Source organism: Muntiacus reevesi, chromosome 3 (assembly GCF_963930625.1).
Source record: "Muntiacus reevesi chromosome 3, mMunRee1.1, whole genome shotgun sequence".
NCBI lineage: Eukaryota > Metazoa > Chordata > Mammalia > Artiodactyla > Cervidae > Muntiacus > Muntiacus reevesi.
The window spans coordinates 218671003-218697093 of record NC_089251.1 but is presented as its reverse complement, the minus strand read 5'-3'; the positions used below and the strand labels follow the sequence as shown (position 1 = coordinate 218697093).

Below are 26091 nucleotides of genomic sequence, written 5' to 3'. Positions count from 1 at the left end.
GAACCATAAAGAAGTTTAAAGAAAAGAAGATTTACAAGATATTTTTAAGCACATTAATGCATATTGTGGAAGTTGTGAGAGTATTTCAGGCCCAAGCAATGATAGACCCGTGCCCCGGTATATAAATTCAAATATAATTATTCTCAGACTAACACTGATAAAGTGGCAAGTTGGAGCATATCTCTACTCAAAGGTATATTGCAGGGTTGCTCATATATATTTTGCTTAAATTAACAATGTGACAGGTAGGTTACTTTGTCATACATTAGCTCTAACAAATTACTTTAAAAATACTGTCCTCTCAACTCAATGATTTTGCTATTCATAAACATGACTGCTGAAACTTTAGGGCTAATAACTTGTATCAGCAACTTGGATGGCAAAGCTTTCTTTACTTCTCAGTATAACATATATTTTACAAAAGTACTGTGATGTCAAAGATATTATTTTCTCATATACCAGAAACTTAAACAATTGTTTGGGTAATTATTAAACATTTTAGCAATTGGATGACGCCATGTAAGTGGGTGTAGATAGGAAAGAAAAGGAGCTCATGCCCATCTTTGTATAAGGAGTACCAAAATAAAAATTACCCAACATGGTAAATATGAGCCAACTGCAAATGATTTTTATACTTGCCTTGAAGTAAATGAATTACTGCTGCCTTTCCTCAATACTTATCTGGATTGATTTCTCAAACATTAAAAGAATACTTGAGAGAGTGTTTTCCTAGGGTCATCTTGGTCATGATTTCCTCTATAAACATAAGTAAGAAAATAAAGAAGAGGGAAAAAAAAGGAAAGAAAGATGAAAACAAGGAAGGAAAGAAAGAAGGAAGGAAGGAAGGAAGGAAACAAGGGAGCTGCTGAATGTTTAAGATAAATTGGGCACTGTGTGAGATTCTTTCATTTAAATTTAAAATAAGTAAATTCAAATATAATTTCATTTGAATTTTATGATGTAAAATTTATAAACCAAAAAGTTGATAATGAAATATTAAATTTACAACTGATAAATGACAGAATCTACCTTTAACTTAGCTTAGTCACATTCTAAAGCTGTTATGCTTTCAAATAAACTCAATTGTCTTAATTATAAAATAGAGTTGAAAATTTTCTCTCACCATAAAAAATTGTATACAGGTTTATTCAGTTTAGCAAAAGTATATAAGGAATACTCTATCCTATGGACATATTTAATATTTCAAGCAGGTTTGATAGTTCCAATAGATCACCCTAGAGCAAAAACATGCCACTGACAAGCTAGCTTTACCCATGTGTGCAGAATTACAGCTCATTTTTGTGGAGCCTCATTTTGTAATAAGAATGGAGAACAGTGGCCAACCAGACATGTGAGTCAAGTCACTAATGTGATGGAAAGAGAATCAGACACATATGTGAGTAAAAGGAACATAGATGACATTGATGATGCAAAGAAGAGAAAATCTTAAAATTAGAAGTCCAAAACAACAACAAATCTTAATTTTTACAAGTTGATAAGTTAGAAAAAAAATATAACCTATTTTCTATTTTCTCTTTTATTTAATTAATTAATGTTTATTGAGTGCTAAGTATCAGCCTCACTATTAGGAATGGGAGCAGTGTGGTCAAACAAAACTTGTCCTCATATAATGCAAGAGAGTGAGGTATGTATAAAAGAATGGAGAATAAGAAGGACGTCTAGAAAACTGAAGATATAATTGTTGAAGCAAAAATAATGATGAAACTGAGAATTCTTTCAGAACATGAGAAAAACCAATTCTGATGATCTAATACTCACATCCTAAAGATCACAAAGGGGGCAACAGAAAATTGATGGGAGAAAATTATTAACATAATAAGGAAGAGAAAAAATTCCAGAGCCAAAGATTCACAATTCTTCAAGTTGAGTGCCAAGCAGAATAAATTTAAAAAATTCTGCCAACTGCATACATTACCTTGACTATAGTCTCTCAAAGATCCCCCCCCCCAAAACATCCAAAAACAGACATAAGAAATCAATGATTCTGAAAGAAAAAAGAATTAAAAGTAACAAGAGTAAAAATGGAAGCTGCAACTCTATATTCTAGAGGCAATGGGATTTTATTCACAACAAAACTATTGACTAAGTACATGGGCATACTGAAGATATTTTTAGACAGTCAAGGTCTCATGTTTTCTAAATGAGTTACTGAAGGCTGTTACATAATAAGAGAAGAAATTAAGCAAGAAAGAAAAGGCATGGGATTCAGAAGACAGTGAATACAGCTCAGAAGATCAATGAAAGGAAATCACAGAATAATAAAGGTGAAGTACAGAAAGCAACCGACACAAATGGGAGGATTTTAGAAGAGATATGCAGCTGATACCACTCTAACAGAAAAAGTGAAAAGGAACGAGGGAGTCTCTTGATGAGGGGGAAAGATGAGAGTGAAAAGCTGGCTTAAAATTCAATGTAAAACAAACAAAAAAGAAACCTAAGATCATGGCCATAACTTCATGGCAAATATAATGGGAAAAAGTGAAATCAGTGAAAGATTTTATTTTCTTGAGCTCCAAAATCACTGCAGATGGTGACTGCAGCCATGAAATTAAAAGATACTTGCTTCTTGGAAGGAAATCTATGACAAACCTAGACAGCATATTAAAAAGCAGAGGCATCACTTTGCTGACAAAGGTCCATATAGTCAAAGTTCTAGTTTTTCCAGTAGTCATGTATGGATGGTGTGAGAGGTGGACCAAAAAGAAGACTGAGCAACTGATGATTTGGAATTGTGATGCTGGAGAAGCCTCTTGAGGGTCCCTTGGACTGCAAGAAGATCAAACCAGTCAATCCTAAAGGAAATCAACCCTGAATATTCAATGGACTAACGCTGCAGCTGATGTTCCAACATTTTGGCCACTTAATACAAAGAGCTAACTCCTTGGAGAAGATCCGAATGCTGGGAAAGATAGAAGGCAAAAGAAGAAGAAGGCAGGAGAGGATGAGATGGTTAGATAGCGTCACCTGTCTCCTGCATTCTTCTCCGACTCAATGGACATAAATTTGAGCAAGCTCCAGGAGAATAGTGAAGGACAGGGGAGCCTGGCATGCTGCAGTTCATGGGGTAGCAAACAGCTGGACGCTACTTAGCAACTAAATAACAACAAAAGCGAAACCTGGAAAGCAACCAATACAAATGGAGTAGGATGATGGAAGGGTTTTAGGAGATATTCTGGGGGAAAAACCAGGGAGTCACAGACTAAGGTACACAGAATGTTTAGTAGAGAGGACTAAATCCTTTGAGGATGTAAAACTCAGAAAGCAATGAAATATAAAACTCTGGGAGACAAACATCTGTACAAGAAATTCACAATCCCAAAATGTATCAAGCTAAGCAATAGCACGATTATAAGCAAATGATGAAGCATAAGCTTTAAAAATAATAACATTATAATTTGTGCAGCCAGGAAGGCATGGTATCAGACCTATGGATTAATTAATTCAATCTGGCACACTACTTGGGGAAAAATTTCATAATATTTACATGATTACAGGACTGATCACTTTTTTCACATTTAGATTTGAAATATAGGGGATGAGGGTAGAATTCTTGATTGTAGCTGTGAAACAGCATAAACTTGCTAATACAACCTTCAAATGTAAAAGAAAAGAGATACAGGGACATTTCTGTTTAATAAAAGTCAGCGGGTCATGATACTGTAAGAACAGAGAGGGAAGTCTAATACTTGGTACCACAAAAAGCAACCTTATATAATCATAATAATATGAACATTGTTTTTTCGTTTTTAACTTCTAGAGTCAACCTATAGGTAAGTCATGATTACAGAAATCAGTGAAATGATATAACTTTTCATGATGTAGAAGTAAAGACTTAACAGCAAAAGTAGAGATGAAAGGGGGAAAGGACACCTTGCTTGTCATCTTGTCAGTGGAGGCATTGGGTCTCAATTGTCTATGGTCAACAGAACAATAAACAGAGGTTTAGGTATGTTGGATATTTCGGATGAAGCCAATAGTAACAGCAAGGCCAATTGTATTTGAGTATTTGGGAGAGAAAAAGACAGGTAGATGAAGTCTAGTTTAATTGTCAGATTCACTCTAAGATAAACCTGAGGTAATGTCTGAAATTTATAAAGAAAGATATTGAAACATTAAAGATAAGAAAGATATTAACAAAAATCTATACCCCAAATAACAATAACTAAGATACAGAGGCAGCTTTGAGAACTACAAATAGAAACCACCCCAAATGGTCCCTATAAGGAAGAAAACTAGCAGGAGGCAGGAAAACACTGCTTTTCATCATAAATCCTGGAGGTGTACTATTTAATCCGTATACTGGCTGTTTCCCTTATAACACACATTAAAAAACCAAAGTATTACCGCATTGCTCTCAATTTCTACTAATGTCATCCAGTATGGTTTTTTCTATACAAAGATGAAAGAAACCACTTTCAAAATACACAATATTCTTTATCATTTTGACATAAAGAAATGTTAGTTGCTCCTAAAAATCCAACCAATTATTATCTTTTCTAAAAAGTGCATTGCCTGTGTTTTATGTTCTTGGATGTCAATGCTGCTATTTGAAAGATTACATAAGGTAGTTTGGCTGATGCTAATGAGCAATTACTTCAGTTCCAAACGCAAAGAGAGGACATGTACAAACATACCTATCACCCTAAAGTGTACCCTCTCCCCTATAATTTACATATTACATTGATTGGAGTTTTGTTTTCCATGAGCAGCTCAATGTAATAAACTCATACATTTAAAAAGCTCTTGCCATTCCCTTGGCAAACGTGAAAGCACTTGGAGAAATTGAAGGCTTTTCAGAAGCTACTACTGCAATGGCACAATGATTTTGACACCTACCTGAGCTATTACTATTTCTTTCCATTGGGAGATGATTCAGAATTTTCTGCTGGCCTCTTTTGGCATCATAAGGTACCCTTTTCATTAGTCATATTAAAGAAATTAGAAAATGCAGCCCCATTAAGAGGCTACTTCTCTATCTAAAATCTAGCCAATGAAAATCGCATATTGTCTGGGTCTCCATGAGTCCAAAAATCAGGTTTTAAAGAAAGGGTTTGTGCCTGAGTTTATACTGTGCGATATTGTGACAGCTTTTTCACCTAAAGTGCTTTGTGAATATTGTTCTGCTGGGCATTGAAAGTCAATAAAACACAGCCTTTCCTGCCCCACAGTGGGGGCTCAATAAACGCTGGTTGAATTCAAAGCTCAGGCCTCTCAATCTGTTGGGAATGTTACATAAAAGCGTAAACACTTTGAAAAGTGGCTGTGGCCTTGCCAAATCCCTCCTAGGTATCAGGAAGCACACTTGTAAGACCCAAACTACCATGTACAACTTTCCTGAACCTCAGTAATGGAGGTCTTTACTCCACATGTGCAAAAGAATATATTAAATATATATTCAAATATGTATTTGAATATATATTTAATATAATTTGGGCAAACACACTCCAGGACAAACTTAAAAGCATTATCCCTTTTTTCTAAATAATTCTTCTTTAGAAAGAGTTAAGTCATTTTACTTGGAGAACTTAACCATTTAACTGTTAATCATTGATTTATTTTGTGTGATTTTTTCACAGCCAATCAAAAACACTGATTTCATTTTTTTGCCCCTAAGTCTTTGCCTTAAATATGCTAAGAAAATGGACTTAACATACTAAATTTGACTGGGTCGATATTTTTTAAAATTGGTTTAATGCTTTCTAATCAGTTTAAAAAAAGTCTCAAAAGCCTTACAAAAAATTCACAGTTAAAATTGAAACAAGCCCAAGAAGTGAGTGTATTTGCATAACTTGATCTGTATTTGGAAGAAAATTCCACTGAAGACAACAATGGAAGCTTATCAAATTGGAATTTCACATAGATTTTCCATAGCCTTACTAATGAATTCTGACTCATTGGTCAGCTATGGTGAAAATGCAACGGAGCTTTAAGATAGGAAATGTACCATCGGAGTGTGTGCAGTGGTTCCATTACATCAGTATGAAAACTGCATTAGGCATCCAGTTTCTCTGCTGTTTTCTGAGACCAATTCTAGAGCACTATGGTTATTAATTCTTTAGCATTTTGATTGGGGCCAGACCATGCCACTGAATTAAAACCTCTTTTATTTTGCTGCAGTCATGAAAAATTTGGAGTTTGTCAGATTGTAATTGTTTGGGCTGCTTATCTGATTTTATATTTTGTCATGATGGCAGGTAACATGCTACTGATTTTTTTCTAAGAAAATTATAATCTATGGGATAAATTCTAAGGTAGAACTGGAGGTACTGCAATATTATGATGTGAAGTTGAGTCTGTAGAAGACCAAATGCTGTCCACTGAAAAAGACATTACAGAGAGTAAAAGTCTGAGCTTAAAACTGATTTAAAGCAGGTGCTAGTTCTACTTCGAAATGCTTATGTTAAAGAATTTTCCACTCTATTAGTGATAGGGATGTCCGTGCTTCACAAAATTTAACCTTTCACAATTGGTTCAAAATGCTAGATGATTTTTGTGATATGTTCACCTATTTTAAAAAGAGACTGAAGTTAATAGGTCAGATGGCTATTGTAAACTATTGAAATGGTTCTCATCCTAAGTAGTGCTGAAAATACTATCTGCTTTGCCCTGTTCCTGAGAAACACTTGTATCATAAATCACTTTTTGACTTCCATAAGGATGTCTTTCCACTTCATTCTCAAAGTTTATTTTAGTACTTTATTTTAGCCTATTTTCAAATCCTTTCTTGTATTTAATTTTCAAAATGTGTCCATTGGTTAGAAAATCTGAAAACCAGGGAAAATAATGAACTTGATGCATATATTTTTTTCCTTAGGAAAATAATACATTTGCCTCTGTGATCTATAAGGTGATTTCCAGTCATAGAAATCTACATCACTGGTTTTGTCTGTCCATCCATCCTTTCATCTATCTGATAACAACAGTAATGACTGACAATAATATTAGTGATAGCAGAGGACATTTTTTGAATACTATGTTCCAGAAACTCTGTTAAAAACTTTAAATGGATTATCTCATTTGTTTAAGAGTCTTCTCAGTGGTGGGTGTAAGTGTCCCCAGTTAACAAAAGAGGCTCTGAGTTAACAACATCTCTGAGGCTCAGAGATAACAACTTGTTCAACATCAATATTAGTGAGTGGTAGACTTGAAGTCTGAATCCCAATTACAGTCTCATGCCAGAGTGTTCTGAATGGTGGAGAATATTTTATATACTTTATACATATTTGCAAAATATCTGCTTATTTTAATTTAGATTGAGTTCTAGGTCCTCCAGTTCTCAAACCTGTAAGTTTTCACGACACTAGTTTATCTTAGACTTTCTTCCTAGCCCTACTTCAGACTATGACTAGGTGATCAGATAACTTATACAATTCAAGACTCAACTGAGAATGAAAAGGGATGCTGTTAGTAAATATTTGGGGCAACAGGTACATCGAGGATTATCCAAGCATGTGGGGTCATTCTAATGGGTCACTAGGCTATTTCTTCTTGGCTCCCAGATCCTCTGAGGGCAAAACCTGGTATTTTTTCAAGGATCTTATGATACAATCTTTATTTTCTCAGGATTAGTTTTCTGGATAGCTATTTTTTCTTCTGTCATAGAGCAGAACATTTAATAAGCAACCTAAGAAGAATAAAATCTAAACTCCTTTAGAGCCAACTAACTACTGACAGAGAGGCGCATTCATTTATCGCTGTTATAGTAAAAGTATAAAATATTCTATACCTTTAATAAGTCCTTTTTCTTGCAGAGTTTTCAGGGAAGGTCTTCGGGTAATAAACTTCTTTAATCTGCTTTTAACTCGGTTTTTGTCGCTTGTATCAGAAGCACTATGATGCAGTCTGAACACTGGAGATTAAAAAAAAAAGAAGTCAGAGGCTTTCAGTAAATTTTTCCTTTATGGTTATTACTTTATGCAAATATGAAAAGAAAACTGCTAGTTATGGGATGACTACCTGAATTAATAGCTCAGGCCCTTCTGTTCAGACAGGGCACAGGAGTAAAAATTTGCCCATGTGAAAATATTAGCTCTGTTGTTACATGAACATGCAATGAAAATGTGGTTAGGTCCATATTTTCACAATTTATTTTCACATTAACTTCCTCACATTTAACATGATAACTTACCTGGATAGCTTCACCCGTGTGTGTGTGCGTGTGTGTGTTTAGTCAGTTGTGTCCAACTCTTTGCAACCCTGTGCCCACCAGACTCCTCTGTCCGTGGGATTCTCCAGGCAAGAATACTGGAGTGAGTTGTCATTCCCTCCTCCAGGGGATCTTCCTGATCCAGGGGTTGAACCTGCATCTCCTATGTTTCCTGTGATGCAGGTAGATTCCTTAATGCTGAGCCATGAGGGGAAGCCCTCTACCTAACTCTATCTGTACACAAAATTATAGAAAAATTCATCTAACTTGGGGAGAAAAAAGCTCTTGTTAATTTCAATTAAAAGCCATGACTAACCTAGAGAGCACATTAAAAAGCAGAGACATTACTTTGCCAACAAAGATCCATCTAGTCAAAGTTATGGTTTTTCCAATAGTCATGAATGGATATGAGAGTTGGACTATAAAGAAAGCTGAGCACTGAAGAATTGATGCTTTTGAATTGTGGTGTTGGAGAAGACTCTTGAGAGTCCTTTGGACTGCAAGGAGATCAAACCAATCAATCTTAAAGGAAATTGGTCCTGAATATTCATTGGAAGGACTTATGCTAAAGCTGAAACTCCAATACTTTGGCCACCTGATGTGAAGAGCTGAGTCATTGGAAAAGACCCTGATGCTGGTGAAAGATTGAAGGCAGGAGGAGAAGGGGACGACAGAGGATGAGATGATTGGATGACATCACTGACTCAACGGACACGAGTTTGAGTCAATTCCGGGAGTTGGTGATGGACAGGGAAGCCTGGTGTGCTGCAGTCCATGGGGTCGCAGAGTCGGACATGACTGAGTGATTGAATGAATTGAATTGAAAAGTAGGAAATTTAGGCTCAAGGTCCTGCATGCCTAATAATTTTTTCAATCTTCTTTATCAAGTTAACCCAAAGTATTTTATTTTCCAGAAAGCAGATATTTTTAAGATTTCAGATTCCCCTGGCCATCCAGTGGCTAAGACTGAGCTCCCAATGCTGGGGTCCAGGGTTTGATCCCTGGTCAGGAAACCCAATGCAATTAAGAGTTCGAATGCTGCAACTAAAACATTTCACATGCCACAATGAAGAGCAAAGCTCCCTTGTGCCCCCACTAAGACCTGGCACAGCTAAGTTAATTCATTAATTTTTTTAAAAAGAATGCAGATACATCTTTCTCTTCTTATTTGTGTGAAATTACCAGTAGGTGAAATTCTGTAACTCATATTGACTCAAACTTTTGCCATGTCTTCAACAGTCCCCCATCGCAGTTCTTCTAGCCTCACTGTTATCAAGAAAGTTAGGTGTGTATCTATTAAAATTCATTTACTAAGCAAATGTTTGCTGAATGCCTACTGATTTCACATCTTATGCTAAGGGATATGGATTCAATGATGAACATAACATTTAAGGTCAATACCTTCATTAGCACAAAGTCTAAACACTTTCAAGTTATCTTATTATTAATGACATTATTAACAAGGGTTCCCTTGTGGCTCATCTGGTAAAGAATCTGCCTGCAGTGTGGGAGACCTGGGTTTGATCCCTGAGTTGGGAAGATCACCTGGAGAAGGGAAAGGCTACCCACTCCAGCATTCTGGCCTAGAAAATTCCATGAACTGTATAGTCCATGGGGTGGCAAAGAGTCAGACATGTCTGAGCAACTTTCACTTTCACTATTAATAATGATTCTTATCATTAATCATCGTGCTGGAGAAGACTCTTGAGAGTCCCTTGGACTGCAAGGAGGTCAAGCAAGTCAATCCTAAAGGACATCAACCCTAAATATTCATTGGGAAGACTGTTGCTGAAGTTGAAACTCCAATACTTTGACCATCTGGTGGGAATAGTCAATTCATTGGAAGAGACTCTGATGCTGGGAAAGATCAAAGATAAAAGGAGAAGGGGGCAGCAGAGGATGAGATGGTTATATAGCATCATCAGTTCAATGGATGTGGGTTTGAGCAAACACCGGGAGAGAGTGGAGGACAGGGGAGCTGGGCGGGCTGCAGTTCATGGGGCCACAAAGAGTCAGACACGACTTAGCAACTGAACAACAGCAACAAAGCAACAAAATCATTAATGATTTGTAAAATGATAGGAATTTATTGTCTCTATGACATGAGATACTAATCTTAACAGGGCCCTTCATTGTCCTCACCTAATTACTGATTTCATGTGAGGATTTGGGGCACTTGAGTAGGAAAATGGGTCTTTTCCTCTCCAATCACATTTCAGAATAAGCTGATCATTCAATATTAGAGCTTCCCAGGTGGCTCAGTGGTAACAAATACACTTGCCAATGCAGGAGATGCAAGAGACACAGGTTTAATCTCTGGGTCAGGAAAACTCCCCGAAGTAGGAAATGGCAACCCACTTCAGTATTCTTGCCAGAGAATCCATGGACAGAGGAGCCTGGCAAGCTATAGTCCATGGTGTCACAAATAGTTGGCATAACTGAGTAACTGAGCATGCAGGCACACACACAATCATTCAGCTGGATTAATAATACTATATCTAGAATGTATTGAGACCTTACTATATGCTTGAAACTCTCCTAAGCATATAATGTGATTTAGCCTAATTCTACTGCAGTGTAAGCAGGGATTTTATCTACTTTTATAAACACTGTTCACTAATGTGTCCCTAATATTGCAACATTGTTTAGCATATAGTAAAGGTTTAATCAATATTTTCTGAATCAAATCTCAAAATAATCTTTTGAAGTACTGGAAAGAGGAGCCTGGTGTGCTGCAGTCCATGGTGCCACAGAGTCAGACAAGAATTTAGAGACTGAACGACAAACAAAACTAATTCTACTTATTTAAGAGTCAAGTTTGGATATGGGACCAGTCTAATAAGATCTTTATCTGGTATTCTAATATATTGGAGTATTTTATTTTGGGGGGCTCCAAAATCGCTGCAAATGGTGACTGCAGCCATGAAATTAAAAGACACTTGCTCCTTGGAAAAAAAGGTATGACCAACCTAGACAGCATATTAAAAAGCAGAGCCATTACTTTGCCAACAAAGGCCCATCTACTCAAAACTATGGTTTTTCCAGTAGTCATGTATGGGTGTGAGAGTTGGACTATAAAGAAAGCTGAGCACTGAAGAATTGATGCTTTTGAACTGTGGTGTTGGAGGACTCTTGAGAGTCCCTTGGACTGCAAGGAGATCCAAGCAGTCCATCATAAAGTAAATCAGTCCTGAATATTCATTGGAAGGACTGATGTTGAAGCTGAAACGCCAATACTTTGACCACCTCATGAGAAGAACTGACTCATTTGAAAAGACTCTGATGCTCAGAAGGATTGAAGGCAGGAGGAGAAGGGGACGACAGAGGGTGAGATGGTTGGATTGCATCACCGACTCAACGGACACAAGTTTGAGTCAATTCCGGGACTTGGTGATGGACAGGGAAGCCTGGTGTGCTGCAGTCCATGGGGTTGCAGTCAGACACGACTGAGTGACTGAACTGAACTAATGGGTGAAAAATGGAAGGGGAAGGAAAACGTTAAGTATCAGGAGCTCACTTAGTCATTTAAATTAGAATGGTTTTAATCCATTAAAAATTTTTATGTTGCTATTGGGTGCAAAACAGTTTACTAAGTGATAGGTGTAAGGGAGTTACACTTGAGCCATTCTATCCTCTCCTGAGGAACTCGGAAGAAAAAGAGAGAGAGTTAGGAGGGGACTGCAGCTGGAAGAAAATAAATTACTTGAATTAGAGGATTTGAAGTCAAATTTTCCTAGTGGGGTCTCCAAGGAACCCATGAAAGTGCCTAAGGGAGAGTGTCTACTTTAAAGAGTCTGCCAGGCCTAGTGTGAGAAGCTTTCTTGTAACTGGTCAAATAAGGACACTTTTGCAACCTCCCCTTCCTCTAGCTTTGACCACAAAGTAGTTACAAACTTTTGTTAGCAAAATGGGGAGTTAGGGTGAAATGCAAGGCTAAGGAAGAGAGAGGAAGACATCCTGCCCTCCTCCTAGCTGAGTGTAGAGTGGAGCTTTAATTTTAAATTAAGTGAAAAATTGAAATTATCCCATGGGATTATACACTATTAAATATTGAGTTAAGACAGTACTGGCCACTTAAAAGATTATAATATCTTATATTACTTCAAAGGAAGGTTCTCAGCTTTGGCACTATTGGTATTTTAGGTCAGACAATCCCTTTTTTAGGGGGTTGTCTGTGCAGAGTAAGGCTGTTGAGAAGCCTTCTTGGCCTCCACCCACAATATGCTAATATCATCCTCTCCTAAACTGCGACAATCAGAAATGTCTCTAGACATCTTCAAAAGTCTCCTGCGGGGGGAGGGAGGAGACATATTCCCTGTTGAGAATCATCCCCAACTGAAGGTAAAATTTTCATTGGTGGTGGAAGGGCTACTCATGGACTGACAAAATGTAAAGGAACTGTGAAAAGGGAAAAAAAAGTATTATTTTAATAATAAATCTCTCTATAAGTAGCATGCATTATCTATATTGACTTCACTGGTGGCTCAGACAGTAAAGAATCTACCTACTAATTCAGGAGACCTGAGTTTGATCCCTGGGCCGGGAAATCCCCTGGAGAAGGGAATAGCAACCCTCTCTAATATTCTTGCCTGAAGAACGTTATAGAGAGAGGAGCCTGGCAGACCACAGTCCATGGGGTCACAAAGAGTTGGACATAACTCTCTGTGACACACACAAGAGTGAATAACAGTTTATTACATAGACACATATACTCGACATGTATATCTGATGTATCATCTATTATCATTTTGTGTGTGTATGTGTATCTTAACTTAAAATGGTTTGAGGAGCAGTGCTTTAGAGCTGCACTGTCCAATTAGTAGTCACTAGTCACTCTGGGCTACTGAGTACTTAAAATGCTGCTTTTGCCATAGGTTGAAATAATAATGTTGGGGTATTTTTGTTAAACTATATTAAAATTATTATATTATTAAAACTTGTTCCTTTAAAAAACTGTGACTATGAGATTTTAAATTAGGCTCAGATGTTCCTGGACAGTGCTGCTAGATGATGAAAAAAATATACAAACTGACCACATGCATACATGGTAGTGTTGGATTTAACTGCTGTGGATAAAAATGCATATGGCCTATATAGTAATCATACAGTATGGTGAGGAGTGTGAAGTACAAGAGACTAAGGGATCTTAGTGGTGGAATTGACCTCAGGTCATTTTGGAGAAATACCAAGTGCCATTAGAACCCATGCTAGCCACAACTGCTTTTATAGGACCGTGAATATCAGGCATTAACTGACTCAAAATTTTATGACTGGATGAGTCATTTCGAGCATCTTAATATGCTGTGCTTACATTCTATCCTATGAGCTTTCATTTGGGTCTGGTCATATGTAATCTCCTCCAACTGACAGCTGTGAACAAAGGCCCAAGGGCCTTGGTTCTAGTACTGGGGGCTAAACAAATGCGTATCCTTCAGGAGAAACCTACCTCAGTAATTTGAGTCTCAAAGTCTGCTTTTGAAATGATATGGAACAAACAATCTGAATTTTCACAGGTTACCAAAGGTATTATTTTCTATTTCTAGTCTCATGTCAAAATCCTGTCATTCTCCATGACAGGCTGCCAGGAAATTCAGGGCCAATGATGGTATTTTTTTCTTCCATTTAGGGACTAGTGAAAATGATATGATTAAAAAGTACTTTGCAAATTAAAACACATATACACATGAAAGTAATTATATAGTAAGTTATATATTTTTGGAAACTGTTAGGTACTCTGGTGACAGTACTGTTAATTAGATGTGTATATATGTGCATATATACATACATACATACATATATATATATATATATATTGTTTTCAATACCACCATCTGGCTCCACATGTGTGAAATGTGTGTAAGGTACACTGGTTTTTTCAAGAAAAATGCAAGTATACTTTAAGATGCTTTAGCCTGTTTCCTTCTCATACATTCTGAGAAACTAGCAGTCTTGGATATGATTACACAATTTTTAACACAGCCAAACTATTCAAAGTTGCCTCTAATGATGACTTTCCTGGAGACAGACTAGAGCGTCAACTTCCATTTCCTGATGCCATAAATAATCGTCCTTAGATGACAAGTCAAATTGCCAGGCCTCAGCCATCATTCATTCTGCTCATTTTGTTCTCAGAAGAGTTATGCAGAAGTTAAAGTCAATAGATGACTATAGTATATGGCATAGTTTTTAATTAACCAAATAACTTGAAAGCACTGTAAATACAAACCAAAAATGTAAAAAAAGGCACATGGTTATAAAGCAAAGTCCATCACTGGACCCCTGTAAACAGCAGTAAAAGTCTTTGAATATTGTGGTTTACAAATCTGATCTTAACAGCCAAACTTATAAAACAGTTTACGCTTTTCTGTTGTCAAGGGAGAAAAACTTGCCAAATTGTTCATTTTAAGTAAATACAACATAACCAATTAAGGAAAGTAAAATTTAAACACATGCCTATGGTAATCAGGACATGGTTTGCTTCTGATTTCACTACTGATTTTAACAGAACAGAGTTCCTTCCAGTTTCCCACAGCACCCAAGTGACCCCACACATACTTTTAGAAACTTGTAATCACACAGTACAAATAAAAGGACACTTTACTGGAAAATACACAGTGTGGTACAATAATCCATCATTTATGAAAAATAGAATTCAGCCTTTTCTTTTTCCTCAGAGATTCAACTACTTTTTGAGGGTGAAGCTTATTGCAATTTAAAGATTTATGTTAAGCCAACGAACAGTTTTTTTCCGTTCCCATTTAAAATTTTTATTCAAAAACCGAAAAATAAACTAAAAAGATATAGGTTTAAATTCCAAAGAACTTAATCTGATTTACAGAGGAATCACTCTTAATCCTACATATTTTCACCTCTAAGAAAAGTTAAGTTGAATTGGATTAATTTTCCAGGTATTCTAGAATTTACTTTTATTTTTTTTATTTCCTTTATGCTTCCTCTCTCTCTCTCTCTTTTTCACCACCAATGGGTGATCTTTTTTTCAAGTCCAAACAAACAGAATATTTTTCAAGGCCTAAGAATTCTGAATAACAATATGCAATTTAAGTCTCCACACTCATAGACCTAAGGCATTAGCTTTAAGCACCCTTCTTAACCAGTGGAGAGATTTAATTGGTGTTAAAGCTGCTCACACTAGGGAATAGTTAGCATTCTGAGTTTTTCAAGATGATTTTCAATAAATATCATTACATATGATATCAATCCATGGCATTATCCCAACACAAGTTTTATACCTGACGCAGCCAGTATGGTGTTAAAACCACCTCTCAAGGTAGGAATGCTTACTATAATGGATGCCTTTTGTACTATAATGGACGCCTTTTTTATATTTATTTTCCAACTTTAGTAATGGGAGGAGGAAGCAATGCAATTTGAATGATGGACATCCACTACCATGCTATTAAGTGATGGGAACCACAAAAAAAAAAAATTCTCAAATCTTCCAGAATCCAACAATTTGGATAATATGATCCAGAACTGTGCATTTGCCAGAATTTTTCTTGTTGTGGATCTTATTTTGAAATATCCCGTTTTCCTGCCAAACTCCTGTTCTCGCGGTATTCCCATGTTACACTTACATGTTGTTAACATTTTTTTTATTTTCAATGTGGAAATGCTGGGACAGCTAACATTTCAGAAATATTGCTAAAGGAAAGTAGAGTTACTACCCTTCAGAAATGCTATTTCAAACAACTTTCTAGGATATTTGTTGTCACTTTTTTGGTGGGGATTTACATAAGGAGCAACATGGGTGTAGATAGATAGCTGCATTAGCTGCTAGGAGCTCCCAACACATGGAGAGTCTAGCGGGATGTTCAGAGCAAAGCTGGTGGCAGTCACTTTGTACAATCATCTTATCACACCGCAGTGTTCCCAGAGGGAAATCCAGAAAGAAATGACAAAATCAGGTTATATCAGACTCTTCATCCCCAAAGATTCCCAAACACTTCTCAAACCATCACATGGATCACAAAACAACATGTTGATTTTTCTCCTTTCATATTTTCCCATATGATCTTGTATTTGGAATTTCTCTGTTGTACCACTTTCTGACTTACTAAAACAAGAGCACCTTATCCAAAATCGGGAAACAAAGTTCATAAAATTTCTTGTCTGTCTCCTGCCTGACTCCTTTCCAGGGCATACCCTCTTATCCTAATTCATTAGGCTGTAATAAATGCTGCTTTGCCCTCTACACAGTGTGGTTTTACAGCTCAAAACACTTTGCACGTATCTCCTGTGTCAGAGTGGGCAGAAAGGGTAAGTTTGGGCTTAATGTACTGTTGGTCATTTAATATATTGTTTTCTTCACAAGCTCATTGTAAACAGAAATCATAATTTCGACCACTTGAGAAACTAAGTTATTGAAACTTCAAGTGACTTACTTGAAACACAACTCAGGATTAAATCTGAAAATAATTGCAAGAGGGAATACACGGCATTTTAACATCAGTGCTGTGTTTTAACTACTTAATTCCCATTTAGGCGTTATAGAAAAACAAAATCATCAGTTGGAAACAGAAGGGTATGATAACATTCTCTCTTTGATGATTCATATTCATGCTATCCACTCATGAGAACTCATACAATATAAATGTTTACTTTTTTGCTAAATTATCTAGTTTAAGTAGACAGATCTAACCACTTTTTTACATTTTCAGTGTCAATAAACAGAAGGCAGTTTACTGTCATAGCCCTGTCATTCGGCCATATGGAAATGCCATTGAGTTATTTTTCTAGTAATTATAATAAATTCTTCACAGTATTTTCATGTATAGGCTGAACATTTTTATTTTTCTGATCATATATCTTAGGTGTATCCAGTTTATAATGCATTGCTGTAGTGTGAGTCAGAGTGTTATATTTAAACTATTTTTATAGCATTTAGCATAGCTTTGAGTTACTTAAACAATAACTTTCAGGGTGGTTATGATGATGATGATGGCAACTTCAAAACTGTACTGCAAACATTAAGCAATTTCATCACAAATATAATATTCTTTCAACTGTAAGTCTGTCTAGTTTATTTCTGTAAGTGAGAGTTGCAAATGTTTTTGCATCAGAGGTTGTGGAAATACTATAAATAAAAAAGGAAAGAAGAAAGAGAAAATACACCTAACTAGCAAAAACCTATGGTGTGTATAGAGATATATGATGACACATTTTTGCTGAAACAGAATCAGATACAGTATAAAATGTAAAGATTCAGATCATCAAATATCTTCTAATGATGAGAAATTTTATCTTGGATTCTTAGCTTGATATAGTGTTGGTAAAACTTTGTCACTTGAAAACTATTTCAAAACATTGATAAATTTGCTAATAAATTGGGATTGCAGAGCTGCCTTAGCTCAGCAGCTGATTTTGAAAGCAAAATTACTGAGAAAGAAAGGAAAAAATAGCGTGGAGCATTAATCTAGACAAAGGGCATCATGAAGTAGAAACATGTTTTCCATGTTTTCTATAATATTAAATACAGGAATGGGCTAGTGATATAAAATAGGCCACAGTTAAATCAAATGGGAAGAGTCTCATAGGTGAATGTGAACATCAGTCCACAAAAAGAGAACAAAATAAAAAAAAACAAAAAACAAAGCAATATAATTGTACACATGGCAATTCCCCCCATAGAGGTAGCAGTATGACAAAATTCTAGGAAATTACCACTTAGATTTCTATGAAAAAAAAAAAGTAGAGTTGGAAAAAAAAATTCATATTTAAGAGTATTGGATAATGTCCACACTGATTTTACATATTGACTCATGCTTAGCAGTATTTGCATTGAGTAGTGGTTGGCGGTGTTTATTCACTAAATCATGTCCAGCTCTTTTGCAATGCCGTGGACTGTAGCCCACTAGGTTCCTCTGTCCGTGGGATTTCCCAGGCAAGAATGCTGGAGTGGGATGCCATTTCCTTCTCCAGGGGATCTTCCTGACCCAGAGAGCAAACCCACATCTCCTGCATTGGTGGATTCTTTACCATTGAGCCACCAGGAAAGCCCATTTGCATTGAATGAATGGTATTAAAATCTTCCCTCCTTAAGACATAAATAGAGATTGCTATCACTAGGTATTTTATGTCTGTGTGTGTACTTGTACCTTTGTGAAAAGTGTGTGTAAAGATACTGTATTCTCAGCAGGTGTAGAGGGGACAACCCTGAAGCTTTTTCTTTAATCTCTAAACTCTTGGTCCTCTGTGTGACCAAGAATATGCAATAGTGTATCCCTAATTTTTAAAACATAAACTTTGAACCAGGGCAGAAAAATATATAGTATAAGCATCGGTAGTTTGAGAAATGTCTTAAGTCAAAATAGTCAATATTTAAGAGGAAGTGGTGGAATAAAGTGTTTATTTAGATTGCGAGAAATGTTAAACAAATAAACATATATATAACTTTTCTCACAATCTAAATATTATATGTACAATTACATATCATAACCTATATAGTATTGATTCTTTTAAAGCAATCTCAGTTTCCACTTTGACGAGCCAACCTGGTCATCCTAAAGTCACATGTATTATTGGTTTTAGAGTGCTAGCAGTGTGACAAGCAAAGAATGTTCTATTTCATTTAGTCCTTAAAATCATTCAACGTGGTAGGTTCTCTTACTGCTCTTTATTCTACTGCTTAGGGATCTGAGGTTCAGAGTGGTTATGCCAAGTAAGCAATAGTGGCTGAGCTGGAAATCAAATATGAACTGCCTGATTTCCAGCCCCGGGCAATGCCTAGCCTGCCCCACTGCCTGCTTCTCCGGCAATGCTGTCAAAGCTCTAAGGACACAGAGAGGTGGCAGTAGCCTCCCACTGTAACCAGTTACTTCCAACTTCAGGTCTTAAGTCATCTGCTTCAGGTGAACTCTGACAAAATTACTCCAGGTTGCTCAGATGGTTAAGAATCTGACTGCAGGGAGGTGGGAGGGGGGATCGGGATGGGGAATACATGTAAATCCATGGCTAATTCACGCCAATGTATGACAAAAACCACTACAATATTGTAAAGTAATTAGCCTTCAGCTAATAAAAATAAATGAAAAAAAAAAAAAAAGAATCTGACTGCAATGCAGGAGACCCAGGTTTGATCCCTGGGTCGGGAAGATCCTTGGCAAAGGGAATGACAATCCACTCCAGCATTCTTGCCCGCAGAATTCCATGGACCAAGTAACCTGGCAGTCTACAGTCCATGGGGTTGCAGAGTTGGACATGACAGAGAATTTGACACGCGTATCACTCTAGACCTAAAGGGAAGATGAGTTGCTTTAGGTGAGTTTAGTGAATCACAGGACAGCATCAGTGCTGAAACCTGACTACTCTGTACTGCCAGTCAGAACATCTGAAGATGGTTTCTGGGCTGCACAGAGCATGACCACCATAAACACAGACTGAACTCTTCAGCCACTGGGAAGAAGGTGAATACAAGAATCACTCACTGTGCTCCAGGTGCTGGATGCATTAAGACAAGAATGAACACAGGGTGCGGACTGGGCTCCCTTTTAAGCAAAAATGCTTTAGTGACCTAGTTGTCTCTCTCAGTTTCTTAGTTCTTGTTCTTGATTACGGTCATCACACTACATTTTTTTCAAAACCAGATGGTGCACCCTTAGCCCACTATATTAAAAGCATATACATCCATGTTTATAAACTCCTTAGCTCTTCTCTCAGCCCAATTAGGAATCTCATTCTTCTCATCCCAGTCACAGAGTCTGCTTTTATTATTCCTAGTTGCTTCATAGGAGTAAGAGTTTTGGATTAATATTTAAGCATGAGAGCAGATAAGAACCACTAATATGTGGCCTCCTTTCAACATGAATGCTGTTTCTTTTCAAAAACTGTGTGTTCTATTCTCTTTCATGCATTTTCTCTACCTCTTTTGAACTCTACCAGTTTTGGATTTTGAATTTCAACTGTCACCTAATAGTGGCAGAATCTTATTTAAGCAACAAAAGTTCTTTTTGCCTCTATTTTCTAATCTGTCAAATGGTACTGACAATATCCCTACCAAGGACTGTTGCAAAAATTAAATGTCCCAATATATACAAAACACCAGCACCATATCTAGAGTAAGGTAAGCATGCAATAAAAACTACTAATTGTTGTGAACTGTGGTTATGATAGTTACTCTGTACCACAATCATGGTGGTAATAATCAGTAAGTAAATAGAGCAGATGATATGAAAAGTACACTTTCACCTTCCATCCCAGTGCCTCTGATTTTTTCAACATTTACTGTGCATTTATTATGTACCTGGTATTACTAGATTAAGCGTTTAGCTGCTGCATACATTAAATATATATTAACTTATATAAGATAAGTATACATTAATATATACATTTTAATTAACTGTTATTTCGCTCTCAGTTAAAAAAATACTTTATACAACACCAAAAGTTTATCTGTGATTAATTTCTGCCAGGTAGAGTGTATTTCAAGACTTTGAACACGTGCTGAAATCATTGGGTTTTGAAGAACTATCCATTAAAGACTTTCTGAACTGTGACAATGGATATTGACAGTGCTTGTCAGACTAAACCACTATTGATTGGTTCACATCATGTGTATAGCAAAACCAATTTCTTTCAAGTGCTTCTTCCTAACTGAAATACATTATTGCAGCCTTCCTCTCTGTTTATTATAACACCAAAGCTCATTGCATGTAACACATCCAGCAAAAAGGCTTCACAACGAACAAAGCAGCAAACTGCAACACAGAGAGAAGTGAAGGCACTTAGCAATCCAAATACTCTTGTGCTATAAGTTGCTGTCCCTTTGGAAAATATCGATCTCTTGCAGAGTCTTGTTTTTATTTTACAATTCCCCTGAATATGGAAAGATCATGGACTAACAGAGTTTTGCTATTGTTTAATGATCCTGCGACTCTCATGGCTTCTATCCCTGAATGAAACTATTTTAAGTATCGTGTGTATGTTTAAGTTGTGGGAAAGAAAGTGTTGTTTATATTGGGCCATTGCTCCCCTGTCCACAAACATACACAGTTCTATACACACACACACCAGGGATGTGACTTTTCCCAAGCCTTAGAATGTTTTCTCCCATGAGTGACTTAGGCCAACTTTGGTCATATGCTACACACTGTACAGTTTTATTACTAATTTGAATTTGCATTGTGCCTTTTTTCCGAAGACGGTACATTTCTTCCTGAAACTACACTGTTACATAGCCAAGAGAAGTTCTCATTATACCCCCATGAGTGGGAAGAATTCCAGATTTATTTTTTATTTGAAATTATTATTAAGCAAAATCTAAAAGTATCTCTTTCCCAAGTACTGACTGTTCATACCTCATGCTTCCTGCAGTGTATGAGCATCATTCCAGGGTCTAAAGACCCTTCAGCCCTAGTTTTTACCCTCTAAGAAGCTCAGAGTTTACTGTATGCAGATGCCTGGGGAGACAGGGTATTCCTGGATTCTTGGGATAATTCTCAAAATATTCCTGTAATTGCCAACATTCTAAAAAATGATCCCCAGAACTCACAAACGCTACCCTGATGATAAAATAGGGAAGACTTTGGTTAAGTTTACAGATACTTTAATTAAATCTGGTGTGGTGCTGCCAGCTTCTCTCCCATTCTATGCATGCCTAGAAATTTAAAGAAAAAAAAAATTGCTTAGAAGGCTGGCAAATGCTCCACAAGCAAAATGTATCCTTCTGCAAATTCCCTACTTAAGTGACACAGTTCCAAATTTGCTTGAACATTTGAGACTAGGAATTCTTCCAAGATAAGGATTTCATTGAGTCTTGACTCCTGCTCCTCCATGCTACAGCCCAGGAGAATGGCTGTACTCAGCCCCCTGGACCGTGTCCTTCCTCTGGCTTTGCCCCCTGGCCTTGGCCTTCTCACCCCCACATTCCCCAGCTCTGAGACAGGCTTCTGGCCTTGGGCCCATTCTCTTGGCACTCTCTGTAGGGGTCACTCTGTCCTAAAAAAACGGTTGGTTGATAGAGTGGCAGCCTCCCATGTCTTTTTGAGGACATCAGAGATTAGGAAATGTCAGGCCAGAGTCAGTCTCTCACAAAATAGTTTTACTGGGATGCGATTCTCTGTGAGAAGCATCGTTTTGACATAAGCTTCCAGTTATTTGCTCCAAAATGTGCTCGCGAATCGCTGAGACCCTGCCCCACAGGAACGGTATTGAGAATGCAAAGGGTGGGCTGAGCAGAACTGAGGACACAATATGCAGTCTACAGCTAAGTGATCTGGGATAGTGGAGCGGTTTGTCCTCACAAATGCTGACAGACAGCTGCAATTTGCAGCTGGCAGTGAGCTTATGCTTGCTAAACAAAGATCTAGCTGGAGCCCGTGAATACTTGGCTCCACTGCAATAATCATAATTCATAACATACATTTCTAAAGAAGGAAAAAAAAAATGAGGAAAAGACCCAGAAAGACCTGTATCATTGTGATGCTTGATGTGGTCAGGAGATAGGCTCTTTTATTTGTTTTCTATTTTAAATTTATCTGGGGTCCTTCTTGGAGACGATGATCCCCAGGTTGTTGACAAATGAAACTGCTTTCTGCTTTTCGGTCACACCTTCAGATTAACTGTATTAAAAATAGTGATGGGAGATTTACTTTCTGCCACCATTCAATGATTATCCCAAGTATTTTATTTCTTTTCCTGGGTGAGTTAATTGTAAACAAATTGCCAAGCTTTTCCTTGTTTTTGACCATCAGATAATCCCATTCTTGGGCACAGGTCATGCTGGAGTCACAGAAAAATGAAATATTAAGCCTGGAATGAACTGGAGAGAGTATAATGCTCCCTTACTTTTGAGATGAGGAAAAAGACACCCAGACTGTTCAAGTCACTTGCCTAAGGCCACCAAGTAAGAAGCAGGGTGAAGATTCTATCGCAAATATCTCAACCACCATCTCTGGATTTTTGTCAGCACATCTTTATGTCTTCCTAAACCCAGAAAAAACTTTCCTCAATCCAGAAGAATGTTCTAGAGGAACCAGGACTGTTGCCCTAGGCGCCCCCTACTGGCCTATGCTTCCAGTGATTAAGAGTTTTAGATTTGAATTTAAATGCAGTCGTTGCTATCAATTAATTTTATTTTATTCTACATATTTAGAAAGAGAGTTTTGAATAGAATATGGAAATGTATTTAAATTAATATGCATAATCATGCATAATAACATAAAAATACATGCCCCAAGGCGGGGGTGGGGGTGGGGAACTACAGTAGCCTTTTTTTTTTGACATGCAGCAGTGCTCTGTTTTGCTATTATCCTTTCCTTTAACTTTTGGTAACCTGAAATCTGTAAGAGATTATTATTATTTGGGGTTTTGAGTCTTTCCTTTCCCTGGGGGTGGGGGTGGGGGAGAAGATCCTGTTGCCAGTTGCCAGATACTCCTCCAAACCCAGATGTCACTGAGGAGAGTCCTCTGCTGGATATGTCTCCATGTGTTACAGCCTAAGCTAGGAGGAAACAGAGAGGATTGAGCAAAGGATGGGAACATGCATTTCGCCAACTTCCAGCCCCTCTGAAAGTCAAACTTTTGGACTATCGAACAGGCTGAGATCCTGATTTTCTACAAGCTTGTTTACTTTCGACAAGTAGAACTTCTGGTCTTAGGGAAAAAAAATGTCTTTGGGTTTTAAAGGTCTCTGAAAGCTTCTTGAGACATTAAGTACCTCTTACATAAAAAATAACACAGTGATAATTTAAGACCAGGGAAACTAGAAGTATGTGGATTAAATGACCTTTAAAATACACATAGGTTTAAAAACTGAAAGGAAAATGCACTTAGCAAAAAAGCATTGGGGATTTATTTCTAAAATATGGTTGGAAATATTAAGGAAACTCAAAATGAGGTGATGCACACACATCCTCATTTTGACTTAAAGATCTAGTTTTAATAACACAACAGATGTAGTCATCAGCATCTGTTCCAACAGGGACACAGTGAATGGTGAGAAAGACACAGTAATACTTGATAATAACAATAACTACTGTTATTGTTATCCCTTAATCCTTCAAACTGTCAAAGCAGAACCAAGAGTAAAAGAGAAATATTCTAGCAGGATCTGACTCCCTCCCCATTTGTGTCAAGCAGTTCAGTTAAGAAATTTCCAACAGGAAATACTTCCTTAAGTTGATCACTGGAAAGCGAGTTGAGCTATTTTTCACTCTATGGCACAAAAGAAAAAAACACCTGTGGACTTCAGTCTGAAAACACTCCTGACAACACAAACAGGTGTTGGCTTATGTAATGGCTGAAAAAAGCAGAGGTGGACAGAGTCGTGAATCAAGGGTGGGGCCTTGCAAAGGAAAATTTAACTTAATTGCTCCATTGTGAGGGAATGGCCAATGAGAATTATGTGCTCTGGGTCACATAATAGTTTGGCAAAAACATTTTTTTTCCCCCAGTTTTGTGGCCACATGAGATAAACTGCTATTGGAATACATGCTGAAGTCACAGATGAGGATGGGCTGAGGCAGATATTCACATGATATTTTGGAACTGAAGGGTGCTCCCTGTACACTCATCAAGGCCGACACACAGTCAGGACTCAGTTTTAAAAATGTTTAGCAATTGAATACTGTCTGTGTAAGACGTACAGTGGAAAGAACATAGGCATTCATGTTATGAGATCTGATCTTGAGTCCTAGACCCACCACTTAGGAAATGTATGACTTGGTTTCCCTGAATCTCTACTTCCTTATCTATTATATTTAACTGAGATACAAAAGTTTGGTTGCAATGTTGTAAGGATTAAATGCTATGCTGTAAATGATCACAGTGCATTGCATGTACACAAACAGATTACTATCTTTATCCTCTGCCTCACTTTCTCTTTCATCTTCATCATTTTCACCATTATCATCATAAATTACAGCTTGCACTACACTTTATTAAGTGAATTAAATAGAGATAGTCCTTGGACTTTGGGAGCTAACAAGTAAAAATCACAATGCATCTGATGTGTCTAAACAGAATGTAGATATAGATCATTTAAGAAATTTGGAGTAATTATTTAAAAAGTAAACTTATATTAATATTAGCTGTCAGCAAGGAGTTATGCCAATATACCATAGGAAGAGCCCTGGAAATTGCTTGCTGAGACACAGTATACATTCTCACACTTTTAAACAGTACACTAAATTCTCCAACTGCGAGAATGTTTATTAATTGTAGCTTTGATGGCTTAGGTGTCCTGGTGCTATAAATCACCCCAGATGAATGCATGAGTTACTACAACTTCTGCTAATAAAGATAATTGCAATTTTTAAAATAACAAACATATTTTATTTACACCTTAATTTAAGATTGAAATCTTCTGTCTACCCAAATAGAACTTGTAGAAATTCTGCTTTGATAAATATGGTAGCAACATTGTCTTATATAATGGAATTTCTTACCAGAATGTATCAGAACTTCATCCCATGTAGTCTTAGGGTACACAAATAGGTACTTTAATAATTTACACATTAAAATTTTTTTAACATTTGACTTTTTAACATTTTTAACATTTGATTAATAGCAGATAGAATGTAGCTCAGCAGAGAATCTGAAGATCTGAGGACCCGAATTGTTTGTGTGGTGGGGAATGAGGGAATGGGTTAGTAGGAGGAGACTCTGCTCCCATGTTGTACTTCATGGTGTCATATTCACAACTTTTAAGCAAGATCAGCTCTGAACAGTACAGTAAAAGAAAACTCTTCAGAATGAGTATCTCTCTGGTGAGCTACCATATGGCCAGATGGAGTTATCTGTCAGTCACTAATTTTACGTTAGCTACACTGGCCTTCTTCTCTCCTGAGCACATCCCACCTCAGGGCCGTGCACATGCTGCTTCCTCTGACACAGAAGCTTTGTGGGGATATTTGCATAGCTACTTTCCCCACCTCTTTTAGGTCTTTCCTTAAATATCACCTTTATAT

General features: G+C 37.1%; 1 protein-coding gene across 1 annotated transcript in view; it reads right to left on the bottom strand.

Annotated features, from left to right (window-relative positions):
- Positions 1-26091, bottom strand: part of ARHGAP15 (Rho GTPase activating protein 15) — a 677158-nt gene that overhangs the window by 265802 nt on the left and 385265 nt on the right. Inside the window, exon 9 of the mRNA XM_065927842.1 lies at positions 7748-7870. Within this exon, the coding sequence (XP_065783914.1) occupies positions 7748-7870 (123 nt within the window). The remainder of the gene's footprint in view (positions 1-7747; positions 7871-26091) is intronic.